This window comes from Trichoderma aggressivum (genome assembly GCF_033847375.1).
Source record: "Trichoderma aggressivum f. europaeum strain CBS 100526 chromosome Unknown scaffold_003, whole genome shotgun sequence".
NCBI classification, from domain to species: domain Eukaryota; kingdom Fungi; phylum Ascomycota; class Sordariomycetes; order Hypocreales; family Hypocreaceae; genus Trichoderma; species Trichoderma aggressivum.
This window is the reverse complement of record NW_026946369.1, coordinates 150234-163247: the sequence shown is the minus strand read 5'-3', so window position 1 is coordinate 163247 and position 13014 is coordinate 150234. Positions and strand designations below refer to the sequence as shown.

Below are 13014 nucleotides of genomic sequence, written 5' to 3'. Positions count from 1 at the left end.
CATCCCATATCAATGGACAGATGACTACAGGTACCTACATGTCCAGAGCCGGCTGGCTGGCTGCGTGGCGCCTGTTGAACCACTCAGCCGCTCAAGGACCTTGAACGTGCCGTGGACAGCTAGACCTACGTGCTCGTACCTTGTGAGATAAAGGTGTCCAGGTACCAGTAGGTGAAACACCAGACACTTGACGCCAACATTGAATGCAAAATGTCTCTGGTAATACAGCCATCTGTCAGCCAGCAGCTGCGAGGCTTCAGCGCCAGCACTGTAGGACATGATGTGTACATGGAGTCAAGACAAATCTCTGCTCGGTCCGGCCTAAAATGCTGACCGCCGTATCGATGCAATGGTGCGGCCCGATGCTGATGCTGATGCTGATGCCGATGCTTCACATGCGGTTGAGGGAGGATGGGGGGATACATGTCGATACCTTGCCCTCGAAGCTCATAGAAGGGCACCATAGCCAGGAGGCTCCGAGCCAGGTTATGGTGCTTGTACATACATGCTTGGGACCGGGCGGCTACAAGGTGGTGGCGTGTCCGAACAAGGAACATGAGCACTTGTGCCCTTCCCTTCGATCCCTCGGAAATCACGACGAACGACACGATGGCCTCCTTGACGCTTCGCTCGACTCGGGTCCACCAGCCAGGGGCGCGTGGGTTACGCAGATTGCACGCTAGCAGCTTACAGACCACAGCGGCGCCGAACAAAAAAGCTTCGATGCCATCAAGGATCTCTTAGCACATGTAGCCAAGTTGCGGCCTTGCCCGCACTCGTATCGTACCTATCGTACAGCACCGTACAAGTACCAGCAATCTCGAGCCCTGCAAATTGATCTCGACTAGCTTCCATCCACATCCACATCCACATCCACGCAACCTTTCCCCGGACGCCAGCCAGGAACTAGCCCTATCCAACGAAGCTCCGAACTGGCCGTTTGAGCAATGCCTCACTCATGCTGTGTTGTGTTGCAAGCCGGAATCCCATGCTTGCCACAGCTCAAGCCGACTGGTCCCCCGTCCGGCGGCTCTCCTATCCGGCGGCTCCCCTGCTTGTGTGTATGTACATACATGACATGTGCCTGTACCCTTCCACCATCCATGGAAGGGAGAGAAGAGGGTATTCATGCAATGGATCCTGGCCCAAAGGCTGCGAGGCCGACGCCGTGCTACCGCCTGCAGGGGATGGCCAACACCGGGTACGAGGGACGAATCACGGCCGCTCAAAGTTTGTCAGGCCATGTTGTGACGTACATGTAATCATGCAGACCTCAAATGATACTGTACATACTTTTTGTCCTCCGTGCAACGCGAACAACATGCGATGCCCTCCGGGGAATAGACCGACCGACCGGTCGACCGCTGATCTGTTGGCGGGCGACGCTCAACTTCTGCTCTGTACGTCTGATGACGGCGCATCACCGCACAATCATGTCTCACAAACGGGAACAAAGACACAGGCAGGCTCGGCTTCGTAAGAGCAAGAAAGAAAGAAAAAAGTCCCCCCAGTCAGTATGTGACATCTCCCCCACGGGGCCTGCTGCGGCAACGTCATTTGTGAAGCAGGGCAAAAGGCTGTCTCCCGGTGCAGCCGCAAATTCTTCGTATTATCCCTTCTTTTAACGAGAGGGAAGAAACTTTGTGATCCTTGGCGAACTCATTATCATCTCATTAGGTACTGCTTGTTCCATTTCCGTCACCTCCCCCGAGGTCACCTGAACGCTTGTGCGCAGCTTCAACCGAAACACCCCCCCCCCCCGCTCCCACAACCGCATACCTTGACTGTCCTTACCTTACTTGACCCTGTCCTAATGTGCGTGCCGTAGGTAGACTGTAGGTAGACTTCTTTTTTCGGATGCAAGCTCTTCGCCAAATGAGGTTATTTTTAGTCCGTTATAATTGGTAAAATCTCCGGCATATTATTTCCAAACCTACATGGTAAGCGAGAATTTCGATTCAACTTCCATGCCCTTCTTTGAGACCGCCGCCTACATGTACAAGTACATGTACTCTTCGGCCAATACTACAGGCATCCAGCAAACAGAAGCAGAAAGAAAAACTACCTACCTACCTGACAGCTAAGCAGACACCTCCCATGACCACCAAAACCCGGACCGTTCACCTGCGTCCGCGGCCTCTATACCCACCCACCTGATAGGAACCCAAACTATCTGTCTTTAGGATACATCTTGAAAGATCCCCCCCCCCCCCCCTGTACTGTATGTAGTCGTAGGCCGTAGCGGTGGGGAGTGGATGACGGGCTATCCGCTAGAAAGAATCGGCCACCGATATAAGTGGCCAGGAAGGTGATGCAAAACTTGCCAAAACCAAACCCACCTTGGCACTGGATGCAATGCAATACAGCCTGGCGGAAGGGTGATCGGTCCGAGCCATCGACAGTTGAGAGAGTTGGCCCAGGGAGAGGGCGAAACGAAAGGGCGAAACTCTGACGATGGCTGACCCCTAAAGCACGAGCATCTTTGGGTATCTCTACGGTACATATTTCCACTCCGGTGTGACTACTAGGTAGGTATCCAGACCATGGAGGGCTGTGCAACTAATCCAAATAGTATTCGCTGACTCGCACGTACATGTCATATGAGATTGTGGCAACCCCGAAACTCGTATGTACTCGGAAGGCCCTTTCATGGACGGCCCCCGTCAAAGTACATGCTGATAGCTCTCCGTCTTTCGACGACAATCCCAAAGAGGCGGGAGCATCTTGTCCGGGACATTGGATTGTATCCACAGCAGCTCATTTCAATGTTGGCAAAACGACCCGCAAGCCGTGCCAGCGGAATCGCTTGCTCGCGGCTTGGATATGCTCTTTGCCGGGCCCTTGGGGGCTTTTCCCGTCTGTTCTTCACCGCATCACGCCGCCACCACCAACATACCTACCGCAAGAAATGAAAGAGAGCCGGCCCCAAGCTACAACTGAGACACGCGGACGACCGATATCGCGAAAGCCACAATGCCGCTACCCGGGCTCTTTGTCACGATGCGGCATTCTGAGGTAGAACGAGCACAGCGTCCAGGAGTGCAATGACGTAGTAACCCGCTACTAAAGCAACTCGTCGCGGTAGCAAAGGGGGAGGTTTCAGCCGCACTCGCTGGCGGGTTTTTCCCATCTTCACCCTTAGCATGTTGGGTTTCGGACGGTGTGACATGTTGCTGCAGGAGATGATGGGGAGACGAGCAGGGCCGTTAAAAAAAAAAGAAAGAAAGAAACATTTAGCATTTGGTATTCGGGAACTGGAGAGAGCCTTGGAAACTTGACGCCACAATCGACAGCTTTCTATTTCCAGCAACATTCAAACGGTCGTGGTCCAAAGGCGTCCCGTCTTTGTCATCAGCAGCGACCGATCGAAACTCCCCCTACAGGTACCTTCCCTACTGTACCCGTACGGGCGACAAACCGGGAAGGCGCCTTGGTCCCAACGGGTGGGTGACGTCGAGACTGAATTTGCGGCCCGCTATTGCGTCGGTGGCGTACCATTGGAGATCCTGGCCGAATCCGTATTGGGGAAGTGGACACGACGGAGACACGTGTCGCTCTGAGCCTGCTAATGGCTAATGCAAAATGCACGGCGCTGCGAATGGACGATTTCTCGAGGCAAACTGACATTATGCCTGTAGTCATAGCTATTGGCGGCAGCTTTTGATATCAACTTGTGGGAGATGCTTACAAAAGAGAGGGCCAAAGGTACCAACAAAGTGCCTTGATAGAGGTATTGAATCTGTAACATGTGAACAAGGCACGCACTGAAGACAACGGGCACTTGTACGTTTGGTTCTAATCTAAAGACCAACGGACCTAAGCCCTGCCTAGGCGCATGCTAGTTGTTGCTACTCAGAATCGCCTATGTTGACTGTCGCTACACCTACTTGACATGTGCAAATCCGCACTCTTCAAAAGCTGTCAACCACTGACTGACTACGCCGTCTCCGCATATCCGAGATCAACAATGAATCGTACCCGAATTCCACAGAAATGGCGATCTGCTAAGATCACCACGGGTCAGGAACAGGTCTAGTTTTCCACGACAACGCACTCTGCGATCCACTTCGGGACCCCTTCCCAGCCTTCAAGCCGAAAAGCTTCGAGCATTTTCTTATTTATTTCCCTTCTTTTTTTTCCCCGAAGGCAATAGATGCATACCCGGGGGGAGGGGGGTGGAAAAAGTCCTACCTGGGCCTAAACGAGGACTATCCACCCGTCGTCACCTTCGGGAGTCTGGTGATATTAACACTGCAGTTCGGCTCAGTTGAGGCTTCCTTGTCGATTCCCTGCCAGAGACTCCACCGTTGAAATTGCTCTTCTTCGTACTAGAGCCCAAGGGTCGGCGGATCCTCGTGCTTCGAGATTGTAAAGCTTAGCATGGCCAAAAATAAGCTGCTGCGGTTCTCGACGAGAAATGCGCTCCCATTGCAAGGCTGAGCCGTGCTATCTTCCTCATCGAAAACTGTGGTGCCTCGTATTCTGTGCACACGGTTTATATACATGTACCTGGAGGTGGATCAGTACTTTAATCAAGAAACGAACCTTGGCCAATTTACATCAAATGTATTGTGTAGGTACAACTAAATGAGAGATGAGAAGCTCAATTACATTGCAATGAGCAGGTGATGACAAGCAAAGCACTTTTCAAACAGGCTGGCTAGACTACAGATGAGACTTTCTCAACCAACTCAAAGCGACACACTTGGCCGGCTGAAGCCCAGCTTCTGCTTTTGAATTCGGGGGAAAATCCCAATAACAACAAGAGCCGACAAACTTAGGGTAGCCCAGAGCTTCACCTTCAACACGTTCTTGTTATAGTCGGTTTGAGTAGCACTGTTGATGGTAGCCAATAGAAGCAGCAAAACAAAGTATCCGCTGTATCGGTGGTACTTCCAGATAGCCTTCGCGTTGTCCTCACCTCCGTACAACCCCGGCGTAGCCCACATGGTGAAGCCGACAAGGTATTGCAGCAGGAGCACTATGGAAGTAATGACGCCGAGGTAGCCGTGCGCCGAGTGAAAATGCGCGTTGTGACTCTTCTCCTTGTTGTACTCAATGATGGTGACGCCAGCGACGAGGGAGAGGAATGCCACCAGGTTCAGCAAGCCGTGGACACGCTGCCCGAGGCGCTTCTGGTCGCTTGTATGGGTGGGCTGGAGGAACAGAACTGACTGTACCAACACCAGCACGGCGAAGGATTGGGCAAGAGGGTGTCCCGAGAAGAGGATGAGAGGCTTGGTGAAGACGCTAGCCCAGAGGAGCACGACGAGGAGCCAGATGCCTATCTGCGCGATGATTCCAGTGCCTTGTTTGCTTCGTGTTAGGGAAGCCTACGTCCGATCGATGGGTGGTGGTGCAATCTCGAAGAGGTACACATACCTAGGGCCAGGTTATTGAGGGTTGGTTTGCCCTCTTCTTGCGCAACATCTCCAGGGCGGCCAAGAAGCGGCTCCGTCTCGCGGCCTGCCAGCCCCTCCTCGGAGCCGTTGGGGAATCGTTCTGGTAATCCCGTAGCGCTCGCCATGGCGTTGATCTGACAATGTAAAACAAATAATTGATGTTGAAGGATGGGACGTTTTGATAGGCTAGCGTGCAGAGCTCCGACGCAGTTCTGCTGCAAAGCTTCGGAAAGCAAAGTCCCGTAATGATCCAGCAACTGAGCTGTCTGAAGTTCTGATTGGTATTCTTTTGCCCTTGACTTCTTTGAGCTATGCCGGCTGATCACAGGGCATCGATGGATGAAGAGGAGAAAAACCAAGAGAAGATGAAGACGGTTCGGATCAGTGACGAGTGATTGATGTAGATTCCGATTGCAGCACGTCATGGAGGCGCGACCAGGCTTGAGCACCGATTCGGCTTAGGATGCCGCGGTGGGGAACACGATGGATAGCAGCAATCGGGAAGTTGGACCAATCAGCACCGCGGATTAGCAAACCACAAGCACGACGGTGGCCAAATATGGGGGCCGTAGCGCGGGGAAGCCCTGAAGCAGGCGCTGGGATAGCGAATAAACATACCTAATTGTACCTTGGCAGCACGTCAATTGGGTGGCACTGAGGCCTGGATACGAGGTGGTGGAAGCAAAAGTGTAACTCCATGTGCAGTGTGCAAGTAAAGACGACAAGTATGCCGTGTCACTGCGTGTTATCGGCGCAATAACCCGTCTATGCCTTCATCTCATGAGCGTACCTCCACCGTCAGCGAATACGGAGCATTTGTTGGACTTCAATTGCAAATTGCTGCAACATAGGTACTGAAATGCAGTTGTGACACATCCCGTATTAGAATGCATTACAGCATGGCCTTGGAAGATGAACTTCTCGGACTGCTTCGCTGGTCGGCTTCTGCCGGACTCGAAGGCGCAGGTCCAGCCACCTCTTCTCCGCAACGAGTGTACCGGCTGGCTTCGGACATTGCTGGGGACCGGTTTCTTCATCTTTACCCTACATTTGCCTTGTCCCATTCGAGAACGAACGGACGGGTTACAGGCCCCCATGTGTAAGCCCAGAAGGAGACAATCGGTTGTATGTGCATCTTGGAAGGCTGCCGGGCTAGATAATCTGGTCCACGATATTGGTAGCCAATAGTCAATCCTCCGATTGACGCTGCCGGAAGCCTGGAAAATAAAGGTAGCGGCTAGGGGGTCGAGCTCCACGACTGGCTTCATACGTGTACTCGTAGGGCACCCTCCGTACCTATGATGATATACACCACGTGATAGAATGGTATTGTTGACCTATCATTTCAACATTGATCTAGGGTGGCTATCGCCTACCGTAATCTGCTAGAGGGGATACTCGCCTACTTTTCGTAAAGACAATGCCAAGCATAAACCCCATTCAGCCAGCTTCTTTGGCCTCATTCCAATAAGAGGACAGCAACCACCAATTTATGATGGCAAGGACCTACTGAGGTTAGACAGCCATAGACGTTAAATAAGCCATCTAATACCCCCTTGAAGGATCGATGCGCTTCCCCGCTTATTTGGCCGGTTGACGCCGGGTCTCAGCGCCGGCCGGCTTCGGAGGTGGCCGATTAGGTATCTACAGGAGGGGGCCGCAGCTTTGCTTATCAGGCGGTCGGGCACGCGACTTCCAACAGAAAACAACATCAATCGTATCCCGCTTCTCTAAACTCTCGTCTCCCGAGCGAATTTACTCTCTAGCGGCATATCAGACTGTCTACTCTCAGATTTCTTGCACAATGTCTTCGTTTGCTGATGAGGTCGAGTATAAGCTCGATGCCGTCAAGGCAACACAGTGGGGCCCTGGGGAAATTGACGAGATATTTCGCCCAGCATGCATCGGTAAGTTCATCTTTCCCATTTACTCATGTACGGGCATGGGCATGTATTTACTGACACGAGTTTCAATGCACCAGATCTTGTCTCGGCGGGATTGGGTGGCAAGGTTCTCGGATTCTCGGATGAATGGTTTGCTGAGGCCAATAACCTCTTAACCCCAACGGCCCCCATCAGCCAACCGGGCAAGATGGTCTATACTGGAGCTTGGTACGACGGCTGGGAGACTAGACGCCACAACTCTGAAGAATTCGACTGGGTTGTGATCCGCCTCGGTGTCGCTTCTGGTACCGTCAAGGGCGTCGAAATAGACACTGCCTTTTTCAATGGCAACAATGCTCCCGCCATCTCTGTCGAGGGATGCTTCAGTGACAACGACGAAGAGGTCGTCTCATGGAAGGGTGGCCGAGGCAACTGGGAAACCATCCTCGGCATTCGAGAGTGCGGGCCATCTCAAAGACACGGCTGGAAGCTTGACGCGCCCACCAGCAAGCAATACACCCACGTGAGACTCAACATGTACCCGGATGGAGGCATTGCCAGATTCCGTCTGTTTGGACACGCAGTGCCTGTATTCCCCGAGGATAAGGACACCGTTTTCGATCTTGCAGCGGCGCAAAACGGCGGCATTGCCATCTCGTGCAGCGATCAACACTTTGGCTCCAAGGACAACCTGTTGCTGCCGGGCCGCGGAAAGGACATGGGCGATGGTTGGGAGACGAAGCGTTCGCGAGGCAAGGACCACGTCGACTGGACGATTGTCAAACTGGGTGCCCCGGGGTATATCCAGGAGTTTGTCGTGGACACGGCGCACTTCAGAGGAAATTTCCCGCAAAAGGTTGCTGTCCACGGTCTGTCATGGCAAGGAGAGGGCCAGCCCGAAGCGACGTCTGAGGGATGGGTTGAGGCCGTATCACCCAGCAAGACGGGGCCTGATCAAGAGCACAAATTTGTGTCTGCGGTTGGAGATATACCCCTTACGCACGTGAAGCTTACCATGATACCTGATGGAGGAGTCAAGCGATTCCGGGCCTTTGGTAAACGTGTGGCGTAGAGCGGGAAATTGCTCTTGGGCATTAACGAGATTTCCATGTATTTTAGCACCAGTACGTTGATGCGGTAGAACATGTGGTTTCGCCACTAAAAAAGAAGGGGGAAAAGCTTTCAGAAGAGAAAAATAAAAGTACAAGGCTGGACATTTTAAAAAGCATAAATAACCAAATCGTTTCTCCAGCCCGCTTGGTGAAGCCGTCCGTGAGCACCTTATTTTTTCTTCAACGGGGAATTAATCGTGCAACAAGGTGCACCGAGTTGACAAAGGAGATTGTGCACGGACCACCCGGTCGATATCGTATCCGATGACGAACCTAGACCTATAGCTAACAACCGTTGAAAGTGGGTAGGATAGTAGACCGCTCTCTTGTCAAGGCCACCTCCCTCGCGACTCCAGACGTCGGCCGAAACGCGCCTTTGCTCGAGCAGACAAACAGAGGCTTCTGATCCGATCGCAATTCCGAATTCGAGCTCGAGCTCGCCCGTGCATCGACCACCGGCTGCGGCATCCCATGAGCCAGGCACTCTGGCCCTGCCCCTCCTCCCACCATGGATCCTGGGGATTCTGGCAGCGACAATGGCGGCGAGAAGCGGCGAACCATTCCGGCTGATCTTCCCACGTCGCTGGACGATCGAAGACACGCAGCGGGAGAATTCACAATGCCGGAGACGGAGATGTACGACGGCTGGCAAGGTGCGTTGCGTTGCGTTGCTTTGGGCTGTGTGGCGAACAGAACAAAGAAACCCCCCCCCCTTTATGGCCAACAGCTGTAGCATAGCTGGCATCGAATTGAGCTCGCTAACTCTTGGACAGGCCAGTCTCAGTTTCTCACCTCGCCAGTGCTCGCAAAGCCGCTCAACTTTGGGGATCTGTCCCTGAACGATTCGAACCAGGACGACTTCGTCGGTAGCGGCCCAAAGGATAGCGACGCCAGACTCATGGAGATGCTGGCGGCCCAGGCTGCGCATCGCAACGAGGCGGCGCTCGAAGATGAAGATGCAATCATAACAAACGACAAGATGACGGAGTCGGAGAAAAAGGACATACTGCAAAGGGCCTTGACCATGGCGGCCAGCAACGGCGACACCGACAAGGTCAAGAAGCTACTCGAGGGAGATGCGAAGCCCTTTGTGGACGTCAATCTTCCCGACGACGATGGAACCCCGGCATTGATCTATGCCAGCTGCTTTGTTCGTCTCTCTCTCACAATACCAAAAGAAGAAATTATCGATGCTTGTGACGGCTGGCTAACTCAATCTCTAGGGTCACGAGAAGGTCGTCGAGGCTCTCATTGAGGCGGGCGCCAATGTGAATCAGCAAGACCGCAACCAATGGACACCTTTTATGTGGGCAATGACGAACCGCCACAAGGGCATATCGAAATTGTTGCTGGACAAAGGGGCATCTTCAGAGCAAAAGACATCTTCCGGCCGGACGGCTTTCGACTTTGTGCCCCCAGATAGCGACATGTCATTCTACCTACATGACAATGGTTATTCTATTGGTAGTGCAGGTATCATGGGCGATTTCTATAACCCCGGCTTCTCTCAGGACCGCTTCGAGGAGGAAATGGCGGAAAACGAAATGCGGAGACGGCTGATGATGGAGAGTGCCCGCGATCTAGAAGTTGATTTGGGCAACGTTGGTATGGACGATCAGCCAGAGGTATGTCTGAATAGCCTCTCTCCCTTTTTATTTCGTTTCTCCACCTCTCATATTAGTTTGGTATTGTTGGCTAACTCTCCACGCCCTTCCACTAGCCAATGGATGACTTTGAAGAAGAACAAGCAGAGTTCGATTGGAGCCGCTGTCTCCACGACCAAATGTTTGTCTTCCAAGAGCACGAGTTGGATCGGATACTGGATATTGTGGTCACCAAGATGAGCCCCCAGCGGTCGCCATCGCAGAAACCAGTTCCAGCCAATATGATTTTCCTCAGCGCGAGATATGCACACTACCATGCTAGCCCGGATTTACTGAGAAGACTGCTCGTATCTGCAATGGCTCGCATCAACGCCGTCGTTGAAAAATCCCAGTGGGACATGACCATCCTGGCTTTTTGGATTTCAAACGCGACGCTCCTGCTGCATTATCTCAAGAAAGATGCCGGCTTGGTCGAGGCGACAACCACATTCCAAGCTCAGCTTGCAGAGCTCATCAATGAGATATTTGTGCTAATCGTGCGAGATGCCGAGAGACGACTGGATAAAGTTCTCGACCCTGCCATGCTGGAACATGAGACGATCCCGGGATTCGAGGACATTGCATTCCAAAACGAATGGAAGATCTTCAAGAGGAAGTCTACAGTTAAGGAGCAGCCTCTCGAGAAGCGTTTCCGCCCGCCGTCTCCAAAACAGAGGGCGAAGCCCGCTCCTAGAAACGTCACGTCACTACTGTCGTCGACGCTCTTCGTGTTGGACTTGTACGACATCCACTCGGTCATCACATCACAAATCATCTCTCAACTCCTCTACTGGCTTGGATGCGAGCTGTTCAACAGAGTCATATCGAACCGTAAGTATCTAGCCAGAACAAAGGCAATGCAGATCCGCATGAACGTGTCAATGGTGGAGGACTGGGCGCGAACAAACAACAGACAGGCGGAGCACTACGAAGGCGGCGAGATGAACTCAACCGGCGAAACCACAATGGATGCGGCCAAGCGTCACCTCGCGCCCGTCATCCAACTTTTGCAATGGCTGCAGTGCTTTTCATCGCTGAATGCTGATGACCTGGAAGCCTTGGTCGACACTCTCCAGCAACTGAAGAGAATGACACCTCAGCAATTGATCCATTCAGCCACGCATTACCGCGCCGAAGTTGGCGAAAAAGGACTACCTGCCAGTGCTATGAAGTATCTTCTCGCAATCCAAAAGGAGGGAGCACTCAAGAAGAGCAACCAGGCGTCGGAAAGTGTCCCGACTACGCCAGTAACGGGCAATTTCAACGGAAATGGACAGTCAACTCCCAAAAGCGTTCAAATAAGGACGCCTGGTGGCGCAGACTCGGATGACGAGGACAGCACCCCCAAGAGCTTGTTACTGAATCCATCTTACATGCTGCCTTTTGCACTACCATCAGTCACGGACATGTTGGTATCATACGGAGCAGGTTTTGGAGGTGTCAACAGAGAGAGGGAACGCAAATACATCCCGACCGTCCCACCAGAGTTTCTGGAAAAGTTGGAAGTGAATGGATCGCGGAACCCACCCATGTTCCAGGAGAAGGACTGGGAAAATGAAGAGGTGTGAAGAGTCAAACCGATGTGCTGGTTGGGGGAACAGTGATGGTGTTTCTTTGAAAAGGGGAGAATCATTGTGGTTGGCAGCATCACAACACACAAAACCGTCGGTGAGCGTTGATTTTCAAAAAGGCCAAGGTGGACGGGGGAGGGGACAATATATAGAGAGCAACATCTACGGTTTATTGCACGTTGAACGAGTACATGACGAATTCCTACTGAGCGGGTGCCGCAATTTGTTTACCGACGCATTTTGAGGTGCAGGTATGTGAAGTGATGGGGGAAAGAGGTGGCCCAATTTTTCTTTTCTTGTTTCTTTATTCTTTTTTCCTTTATCCATTTCATTTTCCATTTCTAATTCATTTTCTTTTCTTTTCTCTTTCTCTTTCTCTTTCTCTTTCTCTTTCTCTTTCTCTTTCTCTTTCTCTTTCTCTTTCTCTTTCTCTTTCTCTTTCTCTTTCTGTTGCTCATAGGCTAGCAAAGGTCAACCCATCAGAGAGCATGTGGATGGAGGTGAAGACGCGGAAACCTTGCAAGATGACGCAGCGGACAACTGTCTCTAACATTCTTTGGAAAACAAAAGCAAAGCAAAAAAGGAGGGGACGCATAAAGAGCGACAGCATGACATGCAGTAAGGAGACGACTTTGGGGGCTACGAGGGGAAAACGCTGATGGATAACGCATGCTTTGGATCTACTGGCAGTATTGAGAATGACTCTTGTCTGTAAAGAGGGCAAGGTCCGAGGCTGCATATGTATGTACGTTGTAATTGGGCGGTTAAAGTTCATATTATGACAGACAATTGGAAGCTTGTTGGGGATTTCTACTGCATATTTGGGAGTACATACTTTACTGTACGATTTTAATTCATCTATAATTTTCTGCACCTGGTATAGGTCTAACTGAAACGAGTGGCATCTTTCTTTTTATTTTTTTCCCGATAAATTCTAACTGAGGGCACAGCTTGAAAGACGTTTGGATTGATATTACCAACATAAGGCGTGGAACTCACTCCACCAATAAGAAGCTCAAACTTGTGAGTATATAGGCTGGGAGGTATTGTCCCGGCAGATGTGTAGCGGATATGCGGATTGGGTAAAAAGAGTTGCATGCTACCTAGTTCTCGGCCTGTCCCCATCGGTGATATGAACGGGCAAAGTAGACGGCCCTTCGGTTTGCTGAAAATGTTCCTATTATGAACCTAGATGACAGGAACATTTCGCTAGTCACCCTTCTTTTAAGGTTTCTCTCCGATCTACTATACCAATCCTTTGATGAGTGCTGTATCGACGCAGGTCCCGTCCGCATCCGTCGATCGTACGAGAGTAGTTTTGTTTGCCATGTAGGTTTAAAAGCATTCCACTGCCCTTTGATTTATTGATGTTCGCCGGTTGGCATTGAAGCTGTTTTACGACC

General features: G+C 51.8%; 3 protein-coding genes across 3 annotated transcripts; 2 read left to right on the top strand and 1 right to left on the bottom strand.

Moving 5' to 3' along the window:
• Nucleotides 1-4691: 4691 nt before the first annotated feature.
• Nucleotides 4692-5527, bottom strand: Triagg1_1173 (uncharacterized protein; the record flags this gene model as incomplete). The annotated part of the gene is made up of 2 exons (XM_062895214.1): nucleotides 4692-5308; nucleotides 5383-5527. 2 exons carry the CDS (start codon nucleotides 5525-5527, stop codon nucleotides 4692-4694), a joined length of 762 nt encoding a protein of 253 aa, XP_062759512.1.
• A 1679-nt stretch (nucleotides 5528-7206) lies between these two features.
• Triagg1_1172 (uncharacterized protein) lies at nucleotides 7207-8357 on the top strand (the record flags this gene model as incomplete). Its single annotated transcript, XM_062895213.1, has 2 exons — nucleotides 7207-7309; nucleotides 7384-8357. 2 exons carry the CDS (start codon nucleotides 7207-7209, stop codon nucleotides 8355-8357), a joined length of 1077 nt encoding a protein of 358 aa, XP_062759511.1.
• Nucleotides 8358-8905: 548 nt separating this feature from the next.
• Nucleotides 8906-11608, top strand: Triagg1_1171 (uncharacterized protein; the record flags this gene model as incomplete). Its single annotated transcript, XM_062895212.1, has 4 exons — nucleotides 8906-9050; nucleotides 9171-9547; nucleotides 9621-10022; nucleotides 10118-11608. 4 exons carry the CDS (start codon nucleotides 8906-8908, stop codon nucleotides 11606-11608), a joined length of 2415 nt encoding a protein of 804 aa, XP_062759510.1.
• Between the last annotated feature and the right edge of the window lie 1406 nt (nucleotides 11609-13014).